This window comes from Pseudopodoces humilis, chromosome 16 (assembly GCF_049639895.1).
Source record: "Pseudopodoces humilis isolate 2021_Gansu_Grassland_sample_001 chromosome 16, ASM4963989v1, whole genome shotgun sequence".
In the NCBI taxonomy this organism is placed as follows: Eukaryota; Metazoa; Chordata; class Aves; order Passeriformes; family Paridae; genus Pseudopodoces; species Pseudopodoces humilis.
The window spans coordinates 19612272-19636153 of record NC_142215.1 but is presented as its reverse complement, the minus strand read 5'-3'; the positions used below and the strand labels follow the sequence as shown (position 1 = coordinate 19636153).

The 23882-nt window shown below is 57.1% G+C and overlaps 3 protein-coding genes across 4 annotated transcripts; 1 reads left to right on the top strand and 2 right to left on the bottom strand.

The window, feature by feature from the left end:
- The first annotated feature begins 3835 nt into the window (after nt 1-3835).
- PPIB (peptidylprolyl isomerase B) lies at nt 3836-5803 on the top strand. Its single transcript, XM_005521340.2, has 5 exons — nt 3836-4024; nt 4471-4584; nt 4708-4801; nt 5183-5367; nt 5473-5803. Exons 1-5 carry the CDS (start codon nt 3869-3871, stop codon nt 5593-5595), a joined length of 672 nt encoding a protein of 223 aa, XP_005521397.1. The 5' UTR covers nt 3836-3868; the 3' UTR covers nt 5596-5803.
- A 158-nt stretch (nt 5804-5961) lies between these two features.
- On the bottom strand, nt 5962-10348 carry SNX22 (sorting nexin 22). 2 transcript variants are annotated; one of them, XM_005521709.3, is made up of 6 exons: nt 9849-10348; nt 7101-7184; nt 6909-7013; nt 6708-6802; nt 6509-6582; nt 5962-6379 (listed from the first exon to the last, which is right to left on the bottom strand). In XM_005521709.3, the coding sequence occupies exons 1-6, from the start codon at nt 9915-9917 to the stop codon at nt 6237-6239; spliced, it is 570 nt and encodes a 189-aa protein (XP_005521766.1). In that variant the 5' UTR covers nt 9918-10348; the 3' UTR covers nt 5962-6236. The 2 variants fall into 2 exon arrangements, with proteins under 2 accessions (XP_005521766.1, XP_014106637.1); XM_014251162.2 differs by having other exon boundaries at nt 6509-6585; nt 9849-10344.
- A 108-nt stretch (nt 10349-10456) lies between these two features.
- SNX1 (sorting nexin 1) lies at nt 10457-22486 on the bottom strand. The gene is made up of 15 exons (XM_005521341.2): nt 22321-22486; nt 19154-19256; nt 18199-18332; nt 17616-17682; nt 16512-16555; nt 15452-15593; nt 14914-14992; nt 14588-14663; nt 13801-13914; nt 13605-13698; nt 12478-12683; nt 11763-11906; nt 11344-11424; nt 10971-11042; nt 10457-10844 (listed from the first exon to the last, which is right to left on the bottom strand). The coding sequence occupies exons 1-15, from the start codon at nt 22450-22452 to the stop codon at nt 10794-10796; spliced, it is 1539 nt and encodes a 512-aa protein (XP_005521398.1). The 5' UTR covers nt 22453-22486; the 3' UTR covers nt 10457-10793.
- Nucleotides 22487-23882: the final 1396 nt, after the last annotated feature.

Genomic DNA, 23882 nt, shown 5'->3' with positions numbered 1-23882 from the left:
ACACGCAGTGGGGAGGATGGTGGGGTGCACGGAAATGCCCTGGAGTGGGGATGTCCACAACCCTCGTGCCAGTCTGGGGCTCCTGATGCCCACCTTGGGCCGCGCGCTGAGGAAAGCATACTTGAATTTCCAATCACCCTTCCTAGCTGCCAGTGAATGTCCTTTCCATGGTTTCCTACACCGTGCCTGACCCAGCTGGCTGGGAGACGCGGGCTGACGCCCAGCGTGGGCCGGAGGGAGCGGCATGGGCTTTGCCAAGCCGGAGGAATTTGTGCTGGTTTAAGAGGTAGATCGGGACTGAGATATTGAGAAACAGCCATTTCCTGAAGCGTGGGCATTTCTCGGTGTGGGTAGCCAGGCAGCTTTCCCAAATCCCTCCTTGGGGTGGTTGGGAACCTTCTGCAAGAAGATATTAGTGGGAGCAAAGCATCCTCAGCAGGGGAGAGGATACTTCATGCCTTAACACTGATCCCATCTCCCGATGGTCAGGTAGGTTTGACTGGAATCGCCTTCACATCCTCTCTTGAGCATGGGGCAGGGGTAGGTTCACCTGCACCATCCCCCACCCCCACAGCAGCCACAGTTCTCCTGCACCACTTTGAGCCAAACCAGTAGCAAGGAAAGGGCTTGGGGTGCTTTGCACACCCAGAAAAACAGTGAAATCTTGCGTCCAACTGCGGTATTTCCAAAACTGGAGGGGAGATGAGGCTGTCAGGGGTTACTGGAGAAGTGGCAGGGCTGTGGGAGAACTCAAGCAGCTTTGGGAAGGTTGTAAGTAGGTTCATTTGACTTTGTCTTTCTGTGTGTGACACCAGATCAGGCTGGAATGGTTCACTTGTCATAAACTTGGGCCTGGCTTACCCCAAAATCCTGGAGAGCATGAAGGGAGGAAAGGGAGAGACTAGGTCTCATTATTCGATTTAACGCTAATCTGTGTGGCGTGGTGTTCACACAGCAACATTGCCAGGAGGTTCAGTTTCCCTGGCTGGGTAGGAGCAGGCTTAGAGGGCAGGAGATCAGCCTGGGCAGCGAGCTCTGGCCTTGCTCCTCACGCATTCCTGAGTCAGGCAGACACTGGCGTGGTGCCAGAGTGGAAAAGCCTCCCTCCTGGGAGAGTGATCCCCGCAGGGCATTTTTCCTCCGTTCTCTGCTGTGTTCTCTCTATGCCCTGTCCCAGTGAGCGCCATGCAGAGCCCTCAGCTCACACTTGCACCTCCCTGTCCCTTGGCAAAGCACTTTCCTCCAGCCAGGTGTGAGCAGGGCAGGGAGGGCCGCACTCACCTCCCGCGGGCACTTCCCAGGCGTGCCCTGTCCTCTCCTGCCACAACGGGGACACAGCCCTGGGCACATTCACCTATTTCCAAACTCCTGCGCTGCCAGTGGCTCCCACAAGCTGCATCTCTGGCACAGGCATTCCTCTCTCTGCTGTAGGAAACCATGGTTTGGCGTCTTGGGAGGGGGGTCCAGGGGCACAGGCGCTCCCCAGGGAGCTGCCCGGCCCGCTGAGACAGAGCTGGGCCCTGAAACACTTCCTTTGCTGCCCTCCCAAGCCCCACTAAGTGCCTGTCACCAGAACTCGATTCCTTCTGCATCTCCTGCCGTGTTTGGTCATTCCTCGCTGCCTCCACTCAAGGAGCAGCTTGTAGTTGCAGCATATGTAAGTGTTTGCAGGGTGAGGGAGGGCGGGGGGGAAAGGGGCCATCTCAACAGGTTTTGTTCCTAAATGTTTTTGGTTTCTTTTGTTTCATTGTTTTTTTGGGGTTTGTTTTTTTTTGGGTTTTTTTTAAGTGAATGTATTTGATCGTTTAGAAACTTTCCTGACCTTGTTTTTAAGTGGGTTGGTTTGAAAGCTGTTTCATGGTGACCCACTACAGCTTCTCTCCGGAGATACGGTGTTCTTTTAATCCTACAATGATGTGTTTGGAGGGGAGGACTGTCCCCTCACGGCATGCTGGTAATGCTCACTTGTACCAAGCCCTCTTGCACTATAATCGTACGTTGGACTCTTCAAAAAAAAAAAACAAACAAAAAAAAAAGGGCAAAGATGTGGAGTGGCTTTTTAACAAAGAAATTTAAAAAAAGTAAAAAGAAAAGCAAGCAGGTTGCCAGCAAGTCCTGTGCTTGAGGGAAGCGCTGTCCCCAGGGAGCTCGGAGGTGACAAGGAGACGCAGGCAGACTGAGCCAGCCATGCTGTGGTAGGATGTAGGGCATTATCCTGGGCAATCTCTCCCCTCCGTGCCGGGAGCGGTCAGCAGCCAGGAGAGCCCAGGCACGGGGAGGGTTCTCGGGGGCTCCTGGCGCAGGTGCCTCTGACGCCGCTCTCGGCCCACCAACGTTGCGATGCAGTCTTCTGAGGTATCAAGTGAGATGATTTTTTTTTTTTTCAATAAAACATTGCACTGCTGCATTGTTCTCCATGAATAGAAGTATTTATTACCTTAGCCTGACCATGGCGCTCGTGTTTTGTCTTCCTTTGGCTCTGCTGGGTACTTTTGTCACCCTCTGCTCCCCTTGGAGGGGACCACGCACGGGTGGGACTTTGCAGGACCTTCTCAACACTTCATGCTTTACAGGCATGGGCGGTTCAGCCCTACAGAGCTCAGCCGAGGCGTGGTGGCACCGATTTCCCTTCTCCCTGGGTCCACACATTCCCTCTTCAGCCATCCTGGAATGCCTTGTCCTAAGGCAGCTCTTCAGAAGGGACCACAGGGAGAGGGGTACTGGGACCTGCCCCCCTGGCAAGACTGAAATAAAAAGGAGTAAGTTAAGATAAAAAGGAAGGAGTGAGAGAAGCTCTAATTTCTCTTAAATACCAGGAGAGGCCAGGCTGGAAGCACACAGCATTGTCTGTGGTGCTGCAGATGCCTGTGTTGAGCTTAGCACCATCCCTGAAGGTGTGTCACTGCCCATGGCAGGGGTTAGACTTGGAAAGGTCCCTTTGAATCCAAACCAGTCTGTGATTGTAAACCCTGGAGTTAATTGAACATGTAGGGAATTAGGTTTTCATCAGGTCTGGGTCAGTGTCAAAAGATAAATATCAGAGGTGGAGATGTGGGTTCCAAGGGTCAGGGAGGGAACCTTTAAGGTTCATCTCCTTGTCAGAGTGCACGTGGCCCCAGACAAATTTTTTGGGAACAGGAAATGAAAGCTCATGCTGAAAATGGTACATTTAAGGCTGGGGATTAGGGGAAGATGTCACACGAGAGATGACAGACAGTGTGTAGCGGGTTCCAAGCGAGGGAACGTTTTGGTTCAGCTGCAGGTGGCTCTGAGCGGGTGCAGTGCCAGCTGCTCTCAAAGGTGCTTCGGCTCTCGGTGGTGTCTCCTCACCCCGACACCGACCCGCAGCTCGCCGGGGACTCGGCTCGTCCTCCCGCTGCGGCCACCGAGCGGCCACCGGCTCCTGGTGCTCCATGTCCCCCTGCCCCAGGGGCTGCTGCTGCCGGGGACACAGCAGGGACACAGCGGGACACAGCAGGGACACAGCAGGGACACAGCGGGACACACCGGGACACAGCGGGGACACAGCGGGACACAGCAGGGACACACCGGGACATACCGGAACAAGAGGCCCGGCCCGGCTCAGCTCCCGCCCTCCGGCCGTGCCCATTGGCCACTGCCACCCCCGGTCCCGCCCCTTCCCCATCACTGACCAATCATCGCTGCGCTCCGCTCCTGATGGACAGCTCCGCAGTCGCCCAGCGAGGGGCAACGTGGCGTACGCCCGCGCCCCGCCCGGCCGGAAGGCGCTGCCTTCCCCCCCCTGTGGCCGCTGTTGGTCGCGCCCAGGCGGGCGGAGCGGGCGGGCGCGCGGTGCGGGCGGTACCAAGACGCGGTGCGGGCGGGGGTGAACGGCGGGCGTGGCCGGATGCCGGCGGCGCGGCGGGCGCTGTGGCCGGGCTGCGAGCGGCGCAGGATGAAGGTGCTGGTGGCGGCGGCGGCGCTGGGCGCGGCCTTCCTGCTCCTCCTGCCCGCGACCTCCCGCGCCGACGAGCGCAAGAAGGGACCCAAGGTCACCGCCAAGGTCGGGGGGGGGATTGGGAAGGACTCCATGGGGGGAGCCCGCATGCGGCGGGGGAGAGCTGGGCAGGGGGGACGTTGGGGTGAGGGGCCCTGGATGGGCTGCAGGGGTCGTGGATTGAGGAGGGCCGGACAGGGAGGGTGGGGTGGAGGCCGTGAGGAAGGGAGGGTCCAGCGCGGGGGGGCCGGGGGTAGCTGAACGGGGGGAGGAGGCCTGGGGACAGCTTGGCCCAGCTCTGGGGCTGAAGGCCGGGCTGAAGGCCTGGGGTGAGTGGGGATCCAGCTGGGGTGAGTGGTGAGGCTGCCAGGGGAGGGGGGCACCAACCAACCTCAGCCAGTGCGCTTTTGGGCCTGGGTGGAGTTAGTGAGTTGGACTTCGGGGGGCTGTATTGGCCCAACAAGGCGAGCCTGGCTCTCCTCCCCCAACCTTCCTCCACCACCTCCACCAAGGTGTTCTTCGACCTGCGGATCGGTGAGGAGGATGTGGGCCGTGTCGTCATTGGATTGTTTGGCAAGACAGTGCCCAAGACGGTGGAGAACTTCATGGCCTTGGCCACTGGAGAGGTGAGGGGGACGTGGCACCCTGGGCCTCACCTGGCCCTGCTCAGGTCCTACTTGGTGCCCTGGGGCCATGGAGCTCTGGTCTGTGCCTTTGCCTCACTGCATGTTCTCCTTACGCACCTCCAGAAAGGATTTGGCTTCAAGGGCAGCAAGTTCCACCGTGTGATCAAGGACTTCATGATCCAGGGAGGAGACTTCACCCGTGGCGATGGCACTGGAGGTAACTTGGCAGATCCAAGCCACTGTCCTGGAGTGAGACAGCAGCTGCAATTCCAGCCACTGCAGGGCTGTCCCTGGGACCAGCACAGAGCTGGAGCTTGGTGCAAACAAAGATGGGCCTCAAAGCTGAGCTCACAAAGACAGGGCCTCGGAGAAGAACTGAGTGCTGGGGTAACTGGGATGCTGGGAGCCTCCTGCTCTGGTCCCTTGGCATGACAACCCTGTCCAGCTCCTGGGGTGCTCCCTGCAGCAGCCCATGTCTCTTGTATCCCTGTGACATCAGTGCTAGTCCCTGCTCTGGAACCGCTCATTCCCCCACCACCATCACCCCACCCTGACACATTCCACAAGATCGCTGCAGCCTTTTTGTCCCCACCTTTAGGAAAAAGCATCTACGGGGACCGTTTCCCTGACGAGAACTTCAAACTGAAGCATTATGGGCCGGGCTGGGTGAGCATGGCCAACGCCGGCAAGGACACCAACGGCTCCCAGTTCTTCATCACCACCGTGAAGACGCCGTGGCTGGATGGGAAGCACGTGGTATTCGGCAAAGTGCTGGAGGGCATGGTGAGAGATGGGAGAGGGACGGGCTCCGGGGAGAACAGGAGCTGGCAGGGCTTGGCCAAGCTGGCTCTGCCTGTGTGTCACACTCTCACACTCTGCTCCACCCAGGATGTGGTGCGGAAGGTGGAGAGCACAAAGACTGACAGTCGGGACAAGCCCCTCAAGGACGTCACCATCGTCGACTGTGGCACCATCGAGGTGGAGAAGCCGTTTGCCATCGCCAAAGAGTGACGGGACCAGGCCCTGCCAGGCTGTGAGGGGCTGTGGGACCGAGGCTGCCACGCTTCCCCTGCCCTGGGGCCACTGGGTCCTGCTGTGTCCCAGTGCCCGGCTCCTCTCCCTGCTGCCTCCCAGCCAGTGGGACGGGCCACAGGCTGCTCTTCCATCACTTTTGTAAGAAGCACATGCACCAATAAATGTGACCAATGTGTTTTTTAAAGAGCTCCTCTCCTGCCTTCAGAGGGGTGCAGATCGCTCTGCATCCCTCACACAGATGCACCCCTCAACCTTCCACATCCTTCTTCCACATCTTATCCAGCTGGGAGCAGTGCCACAGTTGGCCCCGAGTTCGCTTTGCAGAATTTCACAGCACAGCACTTTGCCAGTCAGTCAGATCCAGATTTATTGCACCAAAGCCTGGATGCAGAGAGGTTTTCCAGCACCATTCAGCATCCAAAGGCTTGTACTGCAAGCCCAAAACAACAGGGGGGGAAGGCAGAGCTCCTGCTCTGGCAACAAAGGCACTTTGTGTGGTGGTGGGAGAGCAGTTCCCAACATCCCTTTGGCTTCTCCCCCATCCTCTTGAGTTCTCCCACTATTTCCCTGCTCCAGCCCAGCAGGGAGGAGTGAGTTTCACCACAAGGACTCTTCCCTCACCACTGCATCCCTGGGTGCTGGGTGGGGGTCTGGGAACTCATCATTCCAGAGGCTCGGGGTGCTGCCTGCCCAGGGACACAGCTCAGGGGGAGATAGAGGCCCTGCAGGACTCCACTGAGGACGGTGTTGGGGAGCAGGTCTGCAAGGAAAAGGGGGTGCTGTCATATCTTGTTCCCTCCTGAGCCCCATTAAAGGAGAGACAGCTCTGTAGGGCCCAGAAGAGCCTTTTGGAGGTTTTGGAGACCTGCTCCATGGCCCTGCTCCTTACCGGTGTCGTGTGGCCGCACGTAGGGATCCGAGCAGAAGCCAACAACGGGGCGCTGCGAGGGCAGGAGCTTGGTGCTGCTGTGGAAGAGGGGACATCAGCCCTCAGCCTGTCCCCACCATCCCCAACCCCATGTACTCGGGGGACCTAACACAGGGCAGGGGGACAATAACCCTGGTGCTGGCAGAACTCATCTACTCACGGGGGGCTGCTGGCCTTGGGGTTCTGCTGGCACCGCCGCACCTTCAGGAAGTCCAGGACGTCCTGGGGCAGCTCCTCGTTGTGGTACAGCACACCCTGCAATGCTCCAGGGGGGTCAGCACCACAAAAACCTGTCCCAAACCCACCACCACGTGCTCCTCAACCCTGGAAACCCACCCCGAACCTGCTGTACACTCCTCACCTGCAGGTAGAGCTCCAGGCCCTGCCGGCGCTGCTCCAGCACTTTGGGCATCCAGTTGGGGACATGGCGTGGGGGGAAGTCGGGGACCTTGCAGGTCTTCTTGATCTGAAAGGAAGAGTGCAGGGCCATCAGGGCAGGCCCCAGAGGATGAGGCCGGGGACATCCCCTCCCTGCAGAGCTGGGGGCTCTTACCCGCTTGTGCAGTGCCTGGAACTCACTGTAGCGTTTGGTCACCGTGTGCCGCCGACCATTGCACAGCACCTCCACACGAAACACCTGCGGTGGGGACAGACACCGGGTCCTCCTCATCGGCCCCAGCCTTACCATCCTCCTTCTCACTGTCTTCATCACCCTTACCATCCCTCATCATCTTCACCATCCTCATCATCCTCACCAGCCCCAGCCTCACCATCTTCATCATCCCCACCACACTCATCAGCCTCACAGAGGCAGCAGGAGCCACTAACTCACACACCTGGGGAGGGCACTTGGGACATTCCACCCCCATTTCTCTGGGGCAGGCAGAGACCCCCACAGCCAATGGGGGCACCATGGGAGCAGGAAGGATCCCCAAAAGCAGAGGGGACACAATTCTTCTAAGGGGAACACAGCAAGGTTCATCCCGGCCCCCACCAAACCCTGCCACAGTTGGGATCCTGGGGCTGGCAGGGACCCCCAGCACCTTGGGGTGTGCAGGGACAGCAGGAAGGGACACATGGGAACCTCAAACCAATGGGACAGAGGGAGATAATCCATCTTTCCCCAAGGCAGGTGAGGCCTCCTACCGAGGGATACACATGGATCTCCACCCTCCTGGGCAAGGCAGGAAAAACCCTTCTTTCCCCACATGGCCAGAGGAAACCCCCAGACCAAAGGTGCCCCCATCCCACTCCCCAGGGCTGGTGGGGATCCCCCAGGCCAGGGACAGCCCCTGCATTCAAGGCTGGGCCCCTGAAGCCAGACAGGCACCTCCATCCACAGTGCCACAGGGGACCCCCCAAGGCCAAGGTAGAAGGGCAGAGGAGCCACCTCAGAAAGGAACCCTGTGGGGACCTCTGCCCAGCACCCCCTGGACCAGGGACCCATTCCCTCCCTTCAAGGGTTTTGTATTCCCCTTCCCAGACAGGGATCCACGAGGACAGCTGGGGACCTCTCCTCCTCAGGGCAGGTGGTCCCATCTGCCCCTCTCTCCCCTCCTCTTTGCCTGGATAGCCAGGATCCGTGGGAGGAGGTGAGGGCTGTGGGAACCCCCCAAGCACTTGGAGGATGTGCAGACACCCTGGTGGGCACATTAAGACTCCCACAACCTCCAGAATCCAGGGCAAGCAGGCACCCTCATGCCCAGAGACAGACAGGGACCCACCAACACCCTGGGGCCAGGTGTTGCCATTCCAGATGTAAAGAGCAGGGAATCCTCAGGGGCACTTGGATCCTGCACTCCTGGGGGAAGGACATATCCCTATCCTGGGTGCACAGGGACATGACAAGGACCCCCTGGGAACAGAGGAGAGACCCTCACCAATGATGCCCCTTCCCCACGCCTTCCAGGTGTAGAGGGTCACTGTCTGTCCCTTCCTCTCACCCCAGCTGGGATCCTCTGGATGCAGGCAGGGACAGCCACTCCTGGGCATGTGGGGACAGTGGGGGTGGGGGGGGGGAACTTGGGGACATCCCACCCCCAGGGCAGATGTGGGACACACATCTGGGGCAGATAGGGGTATCCAGGGATAGACAAAAACCCTGTAACCCTCTAGGGTCAGAGGGATTCCTAGGGCAGAGGAACACCCCCAATACCAAGGACAGTGGGTGACCCCTGGGCTCCTCTTGGGACAAGCAGGGTTCCACAGTTACACTCAGTCCCTGACACACACGGGGGTACCTTCCCGGACACGGGGGAGATCCCCAGAGCAGGACCCCAGGGCGGGCAGGAAGAGCCTCCATGCCCTGGGGCAAGAGGAAGCAGTCCCGGGATGTGGGAAGCCCTGGGGACAAGGCACCAGGGGCACCCCTGGGGCGAGAGGGAACCTGCGGGACCGACACACTCCCGAGGTCCCCGGCAGGGACCCCTGGGGACCTCCCAGCGATACTTGGGGACCTCCAACCCTTGAAGCTGGGACACTTCAGGGTCCCCAGTCCCAGAGCAGGTAGGGCATCCCGGGGAAGGAAGGGAACTCCCAACCACGGGGACTAACAGGCACCTCTCCCCCCCTTTCAAAGGTAGAGGGTCTGTGCTCCCTCCGGCTGGGCAGGCCAAAATCTCACCTTGCCCATGTCCCCCATCCCCGCCTTCAAGGGCAATGGGTCCCCATAGGCAGCGACAGCTGTGGGTTCCCCCGCCTGGAAGCCCTGGCTCAGGACCCGCCTGTGTCTGTCAGGGACCCTCCCAGGTGGGTTCGGGGTCCTCCAAGCCCGGCCTGGGGCAGCCCCCAGCCCGGGGGCAGAAGGCAGGAGTCGGGGACGAGCAGGACACGGGGGCGGTGGGACAGGCAGAGCCCTCCAGCTCCCGGGTTAGGGTGGAGGACCCTGGGGAAGCGTAGAAAGCTCCGAGCCCCGCAGGCAGCGGGGACAGGGGCAGGCAGGACCCCGCACACCCCGGAGCCTTCCAAAGGCAGAGCGCGTCCGTGACTGGCACCGGCGGGGACTCCCTAGGGACAGGCAGCCACCTCCACTCCCAGGGCACGTGGAAGACCCCTGGGGCAGAAGGAGACAAATCCCCCCGGGAGCAAAGGGTGACTCCCCCATGGGGACCTGGGGACCCCCATTCTAGGGCAGCTGGGACTCCCCAGACCAGGGACACCTCCCCCCCGCCAGGGACCTGCACTCCCGGGGGCCGCTCGGGGACAACCGGCGCCCTCCAGCCCCCGGGGCAGGAGGAGACACCCTCCTGCAGCCCTCCCCGCAGTCAGAGCCCCCCGAGCCCCGCACAGCCCCCAGGCTCACCGTGTGCGCCCGCTCGGGGCTGCGCGCAGCCGGCGGGGGCTCCGCGGCCGGGATGGACACGGCGATCATGGCCCGCAGGGACCGCCCCGGGCGGGGACAGCTCCGCACAGCCCGGCCACGAGCCCCGGCACAGCGGGAGGGAGCCGCGGAGACGCCGCGGGGACCCGGGTTACAAGGATAAGGGGAAAGGAAAGAGGGAAGTCAGCCCGAGTTGCTTTTTCTTTTTTAACGCAGAAAGGGTATCGGTTTTGATAAAAAGCACACGCGAGGCTGGGGAGGGGGGAAAGGGCCAAAGGCAGCCCCGGGTAAGGGGTGGTAGGAGCACCACACCCGTAAGAGCTCCACCATGGATTTCTAGGCAATTCCACAAAGTGGGACTGCTATAAAGCCCCGCTGAGCTCAGATCCTAAAAACGGCTCCCGCTGGAAGAAAGGCAGAGAGCCAACGCCTAATCGAGAGCAGGGACAGGTGGCCAGAGCAGCGTCCAAGGTCACCTCTGTCCAGCCACAACACGGGGGAGGCTCTGCTGCTTCCCTCGCCCTCCACAGGATGCACCGTTATCCCTCCCCACTCCCACCCTCAACACCCAGAGCCTGTTTGCCCTGATAGAAGTTTTATTACAGAACTTTAATGGCACTGCAGGAGTAAGATAACTCATTAGAGCTTTAAAACCCAGCCTGAAAAATAGATATTTGCCAGATCTCATTAACACCCTGGCTGCAGGTCTGGTCTGGAAGCAGGAAACTAGTTTCTCTTCAGTAAGAAAATATATGTTGCTAAATGAAAAATATACAGTTAGAAGAGTTACTGGCTCACAAGCTGCTCGTCTGGGGGTGACACCTCTACCAGCTCCACCATGTGGAACGAGGGGCTGCTCACGTGGAAAAGAGGAGGAGGTATAGTGTATATAAAAAAAAAGGCAAAATTCAGGTTTGCTCAGTCCAATTAGGAAATGGCCTTGGCTTCAGGCAGGAACGCTTCCCAGTACTTCACCAGCTGCAGGGAGGAGAGGGAGAGAGTCAGGAGCCTTCAGGATGGAGCTGCAGTGCAGGGGGGTCATGCTTGAGAGATTCACAAGCTTGGCCTGAACTTGGACACAAAAGCACATCAGGGACCACTCACCTGTTGCTGAGAGTTCAGTAACGTCTCAAGGTATTTCATGACGTGGTTTCTGAAGTCCTTAGATTTCTCTTTCTGCAAGAGATGGGCGTGAAGTTGGACCAACCACCAAAACCCTCGAGATTTTGGGAGGGGGAAGGAGAAACCACCAGGATTTTCCTGTTCCTCCTGGGGTGCCAGGAGGAGACCAGCACACCGGCCCCAGAGGCTCTTTGCCCACCCAGCTTCACTTTAACGGGGTCCCTGCGGGGAAGCCCCTCTTATCCAAAAGCTCTCAGCGACACCCCAGCTTGTACATGATGGGTTTTAGGGATGCTGCTGTGCCAGGAGGAGGGGCAGGAGCCCAGGTCAGCCCCAAGGGCTGCCCTAAACGTACCTCAAACCGTATCACTTCCTTGCGGATGACGGCAGAAATCCGCTCAAAGTCCCTTTCGTACTGTGTCACCCGGGACTCCCACTGTGGAGACAGGAAGTGCTGTTTGGGGGCAGGAGAAGGAACTCCTGCTCCCCTCGGCATGGGCGTTTGAAGCCACAACTGTACACGTAAGAGGTGTTGCTGGAGCAGAGGTTGGTCTTTCCAGCCCTTATCACCACCTCAGCATTGAGGTCACGGGAGGCAGGACCACCAGCAGCCCCTCCTGCAGCCTCACCCAAGGCTAGCTTGGCCACAGACACCTGTCCCTCCCAGTCAGGAGGAGATCCCCAGGCCAGAAGGTTCCTTCCCCAGCCCAGAAGGTCCCCCACTGGAACATGGAGGGCAGGAACAGAGCAGAGGCCCCATGCTCCATTTCCTACCTCCGAGATCTCATCCTTGGCCTGCTGCAGCTTGTCGGGTTTGTTTGCCCACAGCAGCCTGGCCTCCATCTCCCTCTTCTTCTGGAGCATGGTCTGGGCGTCCTGCCACCGCTGCCAGGTCTTCATGCGCTGATCAAAGGCTCCCTGGAGGGAAGGAGGGGCAGAGGGCTCCTGACAAGGGGACACTGGAGGTCCAGGACCAAAGCTGAGCCAGAACACAGATTGGGTCCTGCTCTGGAGCATCCACAGCTCCCATGTGGACCAAGGATATGGTGTTCTGGCCTCTGTGGCAGGATGTGCTTGGGCAGGGAGGGATCAGCCTGCTGGATGTGCTACTACAGATGGGCTGTGTGGACTTGATGCCCAAGCTCAGGAGCATCAGGACTCAGGCTCTGCCACAGCAGGTCAGTTTTCACCACCTGTATCACAGGTTACCAGCTCACAGATTCAGCCTTCACCTCTGGAAGGGCTGGGGTCACCCACAAACCATGAACTTGCTCCACATCCCCTCTGGGAACAGCAGCACAGCCAGGCCTCACCTACAGCCATTTTCCAACCTAACCAGTGCACACCTGGACAACCAGCAAGTTTTCCCTCTGCCTGAAGTGGGATGCCTTGCATGCCCTCTGCTATGTCCTGTGCTTGAGTTTGGAAGATCTCCTGGCACCCCTGAGCCTAAGACAGGTATGAGGAGCACGAGCAAAGGAGTCCTTACCCTTACAACCGAGAGCAGGCGGATGTAGTCCCCTAGGAGCTCGGCCAGGAGGAAGAAGTCATTGTTAGCCTGTTCATGGTGCAGCTGCTCAATCTTCTCCTCCACCTCAGCCAGCTGGGACAAGGCCCGGGACAGGGCTGTGTTGTCCTCCGAGCTCCCCAGCATGGCCAGACTCTTGGCAAACTGGGCTGTGTTCAATGCCAGCTCTGGGGAATGGGATGAGGGTCAGGAGACAGGCCTGGCTGCACCAGGAGCTCCCCAGCAGGAGGTTCACCCCTTGGAGCTGACTTTCCATAGCTCCAGGAGATAGCAGCTGGAAGAGCCAGCACTGGCTCAGCCAGAGCTAGCAGTCCCCAGCCATGAGGAGAAGGGAAGCAGCCGAGCAGGAGGACAGGCACAGCTTCACAGGAATCAAAACATGCAGAGGAAGGAAAACATCCCCACTCCCAGAGAATGTCTCAGAAGGAATAAGGTCAGCTCTGCTCAGGTTTGTTACAGCAGCTTTTAGTCCCATGAAGATGGATGGAGGGAATTGGGGTTGATCAACCTGGAGAAGGCTCCAGGGAAACCTCAGAGCCCCTGCCAGTGCCTCCAAGAGAGCTGGAGAAGGACTTGGGACAAGGGCCTGGATGAAGGGGAAATGGCTTCCCACTGCCAGAGGGCAGGGATAGATGGGATATCGGGAGGGAATTCTTCCCTGTGAGGGTGCTGAGACCCTGGCAGAGGTGCCCAGAGCAGCTGTGGCTGCCCCTGGTTCCCTGGAAGTGCCCAAGGCCAGGTTGGACAGGGCTTGAAGCAACCTGGGACAGTGGGAGGTGTCCCTGCTCATGGCAGGGGTGGAACAAGATGAACTTCAAGGTCCCTTTAGTCCCCAAGCCATCCTGGGATTCTGTGATCCCACAGGACACAGGTTCTCTTTCACACTACCACCCCAAGCTTGTGGAGCTGGACAGAAGAACTGGAGTGACCATTTTACATCTGTCTCCCAGGAAGAAGAGACAGAATCCTTTATAACAGTGTCCCACGTCCTTGGAAGTGTCCCTGGGACAGCTGGTGACCCCCCCAGGCACGGGGCAGGGTGTGACTGTCCCAGCCCCGGTGCCAGCGCACGGCGCTGATCCGGTCACCTTTCCGGTGGTTCACCAGCGTCTCCACCACCGCGTGCAGCTTCCGCAGCCGCTGGTCCTCACACTCCACCTCCTGCAGCTTCTCCTCGAACCACTGCAGGGGTAAAGCCAGAGCCGATTCCCACAGCTGGAGCTGGGAAGAGCCTTTGGCTCCGGAGCGAGGACAGGGACAGCCCAGAGGTGCCCCGACACTTACGAGGTCCGATTCATTCATCTTGATGGTCATTTTACTGACAGCATCCGTGGCCTTGTTAAACATCTTCATGATTCCTGCCCCACTCAAGGTCTGGGTTCCTACTGCTCTTGGGAGCTGGAAAGGAAGGGAAAAGTTTGCTTTGCCATAGGAGATGGAGCCAGGCTGGGAGGGCCGGGGGTGCTCACCTGGAGAAGACAAGGCTCTGGGGCAACCTCAGAGCCTCACTAAGTGCCTAAAGGGCCTCCAGGAGAGCTGGAGAAGGACTTGGGACAAGGGCCTGGATGAAGGGGAAATGGCTTCCCACTGCCAGAGAGCAGGGACAGATGGGATATTGGGAAGGAAATCTTAGCTTTGAGGGTGATGAGACTCTGGCACAGGTTGCCTAGAGAAGCTGGAAGTGTCCAAGGCCAGCGGATGAGGCTTGGAAGAACCTGGGATAGCAGAAGGTGCTCCTGCCCAGGGCAGGGGGTGGAATGAGATGGGCTTTTTAAAGTCCCTTCCAGCCCAAGCCATTCCATGATTCTGTTTTGCCCATGAGGTAATTGCTGAGTGATCTCTCCCTGCCCTTACTTCAACCCACAAGCCTTTTGTTTATTTTCTCCCTCATGTCCAGCTGAGGGGATGGTTCAGCAGCTTTGGTGGGCACCTGGTATCAACACCAGTTCCCACTCCAACTCCCACAGGGTTCTGCCACTTCCTGCTGAGCTCTGTGGGATCCTGCCTCATTAACTGCTCAAGTACCACTTCCTTCAGTGCTTCCAAGGATACCTTACTCCACACCACTGACCTCCTCCTTCTCCAAGAACTCCCTGACATCTGGGTCCTGCAGCATGGTTGGATGGCTGACCACTCTCCGTAGGTACCTGTGGGAGGAACGACTCCAGGAGTTACTCTGGCTGTAGAAAATTTGGCTCTGAGCCACCACAGTGACACAGCTTGGTATTTACTCCAGTATAGTGCTGGGGAGCTGGAAATCGAGCCAACAGCTGCTCTAATTCACCCACCAGTTCTCCTGTCTCCCTGGGGAATTTGGTGATGCCACAGTGAAGGCCAGACCTGCCAGACCTCTCTGAGGTCCCTCACGCAGTTCAGGGACAGCTGATGGGGTCATACCTCTCCAGAGCAGCCCGACGTTTTTCTAGGAACTCTGCAGAGGAGGAATCTTCTTTCCCAACTTTCACTTTGGTCATGCCTAGCACAGAAGGAAGATGTGATGAATGAGCTGCTCTAAACTCTACACACAAGGTAAAGTGGTTTATTACAGACTACCAGGGTGACAGTGGAGGAGAGGAATCTCACATCAGGAATTAGACTTTGGATATCTGAAATCTGCTCATACCCAAGGAAGGAGGAATGACATGCAGGAAAGAGGCAAAGCAATAGGCTGGACTCAAGTGAACAGCAATTCAGTGACACCACAGAGGTTTTACTCTTCACCAAGCAGGCAGGGAGGCATCTGTGAACTCCATCAAGGATTTAAGTCCAGAGCTCCAAATATGGAGCTCCAAGTATGGTGCCACAGACTCCAGATTATTTTCCCTGTCAGCTCTGAGACTGCTACAGGCCCGTCCTCAGGCACAGAGCTCACTATCAGAAGGGCTCACGGGAGCTGTGCAGGACCAGCACTGGTACTGAGCAGCTCCTCACTCACCTATGAGGCTCTTCTCGGGTGGCGGAGGGACAATGAACCCGTTCTGGGCATGTTTCTCCGACAGCTTCTCATAGAGCCCCAGGAAGTCACTGAACCTCCTTTTGACTGAGAACTGCTTGCTCCTGAACATCGGCATGCTGGTCTGGGGAAGAGATGACACTGGGGTCACACTCCCCCAGGAAAGCCTGGCCCTGCCAGCTCTGCCTGCTGGCACCTCTGGGATGAAGTGGGACAGTACCAGCTCTGCAAGATGTGAGCACAGCAAGTTTTGGCCCAGGTCTTCCAGAGTTTCCCTCACAGCTGTGTTCTCCTTGGAGGCAGCAGCAGTATTAATGGCATTAAATAACAAGCAGCTGTTCCTGCAGCCATGGGCTGCTTAGTAAGCCCACAGCCTAATCCCATCATCCCTGCTCCACACAGGAACAGGGACACACCCCTCAGGTCACCTAAAGACTACAGGGCTCACCAGTGCTTTGGACTGAGTTTGCAGAGCAGAATTAAGGATAACAAGTCCTCCAGTCATTTCTTCAGACCACAGGTTGCCTGTAGCCCAGCAGCCATGGTACAGCTGGAGTAACTTTCCAGACCCCAGAGCAGGACTCCAAAGCACCCCAGCAGCTGCATTTCTCATGGAAACTGAGGGGAACGGCTCCTGATGTGACTACAACTACAGCAGCAGCAGCTCTGCAGAGTGTTGAGCTCAGGTCAGCTCAATCTGATGCTGCTGCTGGCATAGAACCTTCAGCAGCAGCCCTGAGCTCAGGGACTCTCCCAGTGCTTGTCATTCCTGCTGCTGCCTCCAATGCTGAGCATCCCTATAAGCCAAGGCTGCAAAGAGGTAACTGGCTGTGAGAATAAAGCCAGTGGCCTTTCAAATAGATTCCAGCCCCATTCCTCAGATAGGCTCATCCTTTGTGGATTATAACTCCTGAACACAGAACAAGGCATTCAGGCCTCCTGTTTATTTAGGTCACTGCTGGCTTGGCTAAGGACATACAGTCCAGCTGCCTTGAAGCATGGGAAAACAATGGAAAATGAGACACAGAGGGGTTACACATACCTGTGTTGACACTTTGTAGGCTACGTAGGCATTCATGCCATCCCCTGTGGAAAACAGAAACGAGGTGTTGGAATCACAACATCAGCACTTCCCACCATTCCCTGAACACAAAGCACAAGGCTCCTGTCATTTTCCTGCCTTGGTGATCCTGATTTTGAGTCTGATGGAGCCCCTGATCTTCCTGCAAAACCAGAGGCAGCATCCCGCCCTGTGGCCCTGGACTCCTGCCCAGCAGCCACTTCCCAACCTGCTTATCCCTCCCCACACTTCCTACGGGAGCCAGCACTGACAATTGGGCACTTGTTGTGCCACCAGCGTCTGGGCTGGCTCCACACATCTGCTCAGACCCCAACAATTCGGAGGCTGTGGGGCACATGAAACAGTCTATTCACGGCATGCAAGTCAGGCTGGATGGGGCTGGATCCTGGAACACCACAGGCAGTTTGCTCCAGCTCACACAGAAATCCTCTTTCACCTGGCAGTTCATCCGAAGGGCACCCTCCAAGCTCCAGTGCTACTCTTAAGATACATCTGATTTACACCTCCCAGCTCCAGAGATAACAAGCCACAGTGGGAACAAGCTGCCACTTGTGAGGCTGTTCTGCTGGTTGGGATCAGATGTCACCTTGGGTTTTCTGCACTGCAGGAACTTCTACGTGGCTGATCATGACATTCTGACCCTCTTTCAATAGGCAGAAGCCCTCCTGCTTCTTGTTTAGAAGCCAGAGTTGCTTCCCAGGCAAGCCCAAGTTCCAGGGAATGTGCCATAGCATGGAATAATGCACTCAGTTTCAGGTTAAGGGAATTTTGCTTACTCTGTGCCAACTCCACACAGGGCAGTGCTGCCTGGAGGTCATGCCAATTTGGTCACCACAGTGCCAGGCACCAAGAATCCCAAAAACCTGGCTCTGGGCTTTCTAGAACCTGACTCTGCCTTGCTTGTTCTCACCCTGGGCTTTGTGCAGCATCATTTCTTTAAGGTGTCAGAGGAAGCCTTGGAGATGGCATTCAAGGATCAGGTTTGTGCTTAGAGACCCCAGAGGCCAGAGCTGCAGGGCCAAGCCTGGTTCCCCTGACCTTTCACCATGCAGGACAGGAACTCACCAACTTTCTCTGGATCGCTCACTCCCACAGTCAGGTCAAATTTGTCCTCCTGCTCCTCTTCCTCCAGCTGTTTGGAGAAAGCACAGAGGGACAACAAGTCAAAACCAGGAAACCAGGCTCCAACCCACCCCAAACCATTACAGTGAGCTTGTTCTCATGCCAGGGCACCTCAAGCACCTCAGTCTGGCCAGGATCACTCTATAAAGCCTTCCAGCTCCTCATCGTGTCCAGGCAAGGATCCAAAACTGGGTTTGTCATTCCTACCCCACTATCTGCCCAGACTGATGCACAAACTGCTCAGCCTCAAGAAGAAATTGCAGAGCTTGGAGTTACAGCTTGGACCCTCAGGACCAGATCCACCACCATTATAACTCTGAAAGCAATCTGGACCTCCACAGGAGCAGGAATGCCACAGGCTGACCTGAGCCCCACTCCAGTGGTATCAGTCTCAGGCTGATGGCCCAAGATACAAATCAGGGCATTCAATAAGGCAATTACATGTTAATTACATAATTTAAGATTCATGTTTACAGCACACACAGAGAGGTTCCTGCCAAAGACAGTTTGGAAGAGCAATTCTCACTTCCTCATAGCTCTTTGAAAGGTTTCTAGAAGAACTTGCTGCTGTGTCTAATGAGGGCACAGGATTGGATGCTTTGGCCACCTCCTTCTTCTGATTGTTCTGAGTGTTGTCAAGGGACAGCTCCACAGTGGCATCTGTCAAAAGAAGTTTGTAAGGGTCAGCCTCTCCCTTGGGGTTTCTGGAGAGGCCATGGCAATATTTTCTGATTCATGGGATGTAGGAAGTAACAGTAATCTTAATTAGCAAAGAAATCCATAGGGAGGATACCTGTAAGCACTGGGAAGAGCAAAACAAAGCATTACTGCAGTAAGAACATCTGATCAATCCTGCTGGAGAACATTATGCTAATCCAATGAACTTCTTATTCCAGAAGGAGCCAGGCATCACCTCTCACTGATCACCTCCTTGCTGCGTGCTAGAGGAGCTGCACCCTGGAGCATCTAAAGCCAAGGCAGACTTTCACCTGTCACATGGGAGGAAGGCTCCTTCCCAGGTCTCTTCTCCACCTGGAGGATGTAAAAACCTCCACCTCCACCCAGAATTGACTGGGCTGGGGAATGTCTGTCCCTCCTCATTTTCCCCTGCTGAGGGGAGTTGTGTTTCCTGTTCCTTGGGAACAGTCAGGTCTCTACTAGAGATACATTTTCCACTGGCTCAGAGTCAGGAGAAGGCAGAGAAGGAAAAATCCATCAACTCTGAGGAGACACTCACCACCTCAGGGCTTCAGGTAACAAAAGCAACCGTCATTTTAATCCTCTTCAGCTCCCAAACAGTTAGTCCAGATTATCCTAGAGACCTGATGGAGGCTGCTCTGACCTTCCCGAACACAACACCAGAACAAGTGGACTGAAACATGTGTTTGTGATAAGGACTTCTGATCTGCTTTTGCTTATGGATATTTTAGGACTATCACTCCAGGCCTGGACTGAGAGAGGCTCAGCACACACAGACTCACCTGCAAATAGGTCCTGATCATCCTGCTCCACATGAACCCCGTTCTCTTTGGAAGAGCTGCTCACAGGGAGAGGAGATTCTGCTTTCAGGGCTGGGGAGTTGCTCTGTGAGAAGATTAAAAGGTCAAAGACAGGTCATTCACACTGAGGGATGGAGGAGCAAACATGTTACCTTCCTTGTCCACCACCCTGTGGCCTTCCACTCACCCTTCAGTATCATCCTTTCTGCCACTTCTAAGGACAAGAAGTGTCACACCAAACTCCAGAACCAGTTTCCACCCTAAAAGGACCATCCTGGCTGCTAGGAGCAGGCTTGGGGACAAGGGGACAGCCCACCTGAGAGCTTTTATGCCAACCAGTCCACCCCACCAGAAGACAGAGCTGCTCCAGCAGTTCTGTTAGAGATGCCTGCATCGCAAATCCTCCCTCACTTTGCAGGCAGGCAGATATCCCAAGGAAGAAGGGGATGGCAAGTGCTATTCAGTAGGTCCCAGCAGAGAACAGAACAGGTCTTTGATGGGCAGTAAATGGAGCTCTATTAGAGACTCCAAACCAGCAGCTCCTTGGCACTCTCTCCAGCAAGGAAGCACCATCGGATCACATTGCTCCTGAAGGAATGAAGCTGTGCTGAGGCAGCTTTCCTTGGAGGTGGGCTCATGTCTTCAGGTGGTAAAAACAAAACAGCCAAAAGAGCTCCTGTATTTTAGGATGTTTTCCTAGAGGAGGGACTGCTCCCAGCTTGGATCACAGCAGTTAAAGGCACAAGCTATGTTTGTTAGTGATGGAGAGCAGGGAGCAGAGACCCTCCATGCCAAACATCCCCCCAGACCCCTTCAGACTAGTGTCCAAGCCAACGAGAGGACTGGTACCAGTGGTGACCTATGAGGACAGGAGTCACACAGCTCCTCTTCTCCCCCAGGAGATCTTCAGGTTCATAAAGAACCCCACTGTGCATGGACAAAGTGGTTTTCTACCACAATTGCTTCCCAGTTTGCCTTAAATTTAGTTCCTCAGGCATGAAAACACCACACCCTGTTCCTACTTCTCCATCTTGTGCTACAGAGGAGGCATTGTTAGATCAGCCCATGGCATGACACCAGCCACCTCTGGGGCCAGATTCAGCACCCCACAACATCACATGTGTGGGTAGAGGTCCCCCCAGCACCAGCCTGACGCTCACCACAGGGAAACAGAACTTGTTTGGGAAGAGCTGATCCTTGGGGGCATCCCTAGAAAGGGCTATGGTCACACAGGGATCAAACCTCTGTCAACAGACAGATGAGGTCCAGCTCTGGTTCTACTCAGGTCTGACCCAAATGCTTCCTTGCTGGCGATGGCCAGGTGCTGCTGAGCCACCTGAATGCCAGCAGCCAGGCAGATCTGCCTCCCCTGCTTCCCACAAAGTGTTTTCCTAATGTTCAAGGGCAGACACGAGCAAAGCCAGCAGGTCACAAGAACAGGCACATTATTAGTTATGACAGCACCTTCCACAACAAAACCAAACACCTGATAAGCTGCTGTGGCTCACCAGCCTCCCCTTCCAGCAGAGGGATGTGTGATTCCCATGAAATTCCATGGCACCCAGTGCTCACCCCTCTTGGTGGGCCACTTCCTGCATCCTCCAGTTCCTCACCAAAGAAAGGTCCTGAGAAGTTCCAGACCATCTCCATGACCTGGTGCCTGCATAGGTACCAGTACCTTCCTCTTGCAAAGCCCATGGCTGAACTTTCCCAGATTTCCAAACATACAACCCAGCTGCTGTTTTGCCCAGAGCAGTCCGAGGTTCACCCTCACAAAGTCACAATCTATCCACATTCCCCCAAATCTACCCTTTTCCCTGCTGCAAAGGGGAAACACAAGCACAACTCACTGCTGCACCAGAAGCAGGGCAGAGACAGCTCCGGCTTTGTGTCAGTGGCAGGAGAAGCTTGGCCAGGCCATTCCCAGCAGGTTCACTTGGTCACGGCCACAATCTCCTGCTCAAGGCCTCCCTGGGCTAGAAAGCTGCAGAATGTTCCTAGAAAATTTCCTGCCACAGACACCAACTCCTCCTGCGCTGCCAGCTGGATCAGGCAGGCTGGAAAAAGTCTGGATGAGGTGGGCAGAAGCTCCCAGAGCTCAGGGAATCAAACCCCACAGCATTCCAGCCTCCAGGCTGCTGGAAGAGCTTCTGTGGCCCCCCCAGCTGAGATCCCCGCCCCGTGAAGATGCTCATCCCAAGGACCAGAGGCCAGTGGTTGGCCAGGGAAATTCAGCTGAGTGGGATCCAGCTTGGGAAAGCACCAGTCAGTGTTTTAACTCCCCTCCTGCCTGCTGGTCACTGCCTGGAGCAAACCTGGGACAATGCCAACAGCCTTCAGCAAGCTGAGCTTCCTGCACAGGAAACTGTCTGGAAACAAGGCACGGCGCTGGCACCCTTCACACCTCCTCCTTCAGCATGGAGTTGTGAGCAGCACCTGGTTTGCCGAACAAGTACCACCAAACCCTCCAAGACCCCCCTGCAGCCCAGCAGGAGCCCAGCCCTAGTGAGCAGGAGACACTGCATGCCTCCTGTCACCTCACCCCCCACACCACCCTCAATCTCAAACTGAAGGTACCACGGCAGCCACACCAACACCCTCTGGAAGTTGTGGGGACCAGAGCTGATGATGCTGGCAGAAGGCAGATGAGGCTTCTCCCCCCAGTGAAGCCTCACAAGCTACACAGCAAGGAGACTGAGCCGTGGCTGCTGCCGTAGGACGGTACTGAGAGACCTTGAAGCCCATCTCGTTCCACCACCTGCCACGGGCAGAACACCTTCCACCAGAGCAGGTTGCTCCAAGCTCCATCCAATCCGGCTTTAGGCAGTAGTTCTGCACGAACAGAGAGGCTACAACCCCGGGGAAACGGGGAGCAGCCGAGCACAAGCCTTTCCTCAACCCCACGGCCACGGGAGCCACCCTGTGACCCCCACCCGGCCCCGCGGCTCCCTCGCCGCAGCCCCTCTAGGAGGTTCCCCCTGAAGGGACAGGAGACCAGAGGCATCACCGCCCCTCCCTTTATTCTGGTGGATTTGCGGGTGTTTCGCACTATTTTCACCAAGCCCGGAAGATGCCCCGGGCAGCCCCTCGCACACGGGCCCGGCCCCGCAGCGTTCCCGGGGCGGCGCGCCGCCCGCGGCCGCACTCACGCTGCCGGTGAAGATGTCCTCGCCCTCCGAGTCGCTGTCGGGGGCCCCCACCCCGCGGTGCTCGGGGAAGGGCGGCGGGCGGCGCTCGGCCGGGGAGGGCGAGCGGGATCCGTGGCCACCGCCCGACGCCATCGCCGCCGCTTCCTCCCGCGCCCGCCCCGCCGGAAGCGCCCGCCACGCCTTAACCCGAGGGGCGGGGCCTCCGCTGCGGACGGGCTTTGGATTGGACAGCGTCCCTGCCCGCCCCGCCCCTGCCGGCAGCGACAGCCAATGAGCGCCGCCTCTGGCAGGCGCCGCGTCGTCGCCATGGAAACGGGGGTGCCGGCCGTACCATTGTGGCGGCGGATAGAGGGGCGTGTCTTCCCCACCCGGAGGAAGTGGGGGAGCCCGGGCCGCCGTGTCCCCTCAGCGCCCCGGCTGAGGTGGCCGCGGTCCCGCAGCAGCGATCCCGTGTCCTCTCCACAGCCCGGGGAGTGCTCCCGTATCGCCCAGAATACTCCGGGTTGAGCCCCTTCCCCCCCCCCCCAAAAAAAAACCACCCCAGGATGAACCCCGTACACCCTGAAAACATCCCAGGCTAAGCCACATAACCTAGAGATGTCCCGGCATGAACCCCATGCAACCTCCGAGACACCCCAGAATGAGCCCTGTACCACTCCAGACAGCGCAGGATGAGCCACAGACCTTGAAGATGTCCCAGGATAAGTCCCAGACCCTGACGATGTCACAGGATGAACCCCATACACTAACCCAGAAATCCCAGGATGAGCCCTAAACCACTTAAGTTGTCCCAGGCCGAGTCATATACCCACCAGGATTTTGCAAGATGAGCCTCAGACCTTAAAAATGCCCAGAATGCACACAGTAAGACATCCCAGCAAGACATCCCAAGATGAGACCCATACCCCCTTCAAAGCATCTCAAGGTAAGTTCTATACCACCAAAAATACCCCAGGATAAGCCTCATACCCTGGAGGTAGACCAGGATGAGCCCTATAACCCCCCAGAACATCCCAGGATAAGCCCTAATACCCTGAAGATGCCCCAGGATTAACCCCATACACCTACCAAAGCCTCACAGGATGAGCTCCAGAACCTCAGGACATCCTAGGCTGAGTGCCATACAACCTCCAAGACACCCCAGGATTAACCCCATACTCCCACAAGGCATCCTTGGAAAAGTCACATACACACCCCCCCAGGAGATCCCAGGATAAACTCTATACCCTCCACGATATCCCAGGATAAGACACACACCCTGAAGATGTTTCAGGATTAACCCCATACAACACCCAAGACAGCCCTGGCTGAGCTCCATACACCCCAAAATATTCCAGGATGAGCCCCATACCCCCTTTCCCACCCAAGACAGTGACAGCCCAGTCCTGGGTCACCACCATCCTCTAGGGCCAACGATCCCCTCAGGAGAGCACCAGGAGGAGCTGGGCAGGGCAGATCAGCTCTGGATTAAGGGAGAACATCCAGATGCAGGTGAGTGATCTAGGGGTCCTGCAAAGACTGGATTCATTCCTGGGTGCTGCCCCATGGAGAGGGTGGGAAGC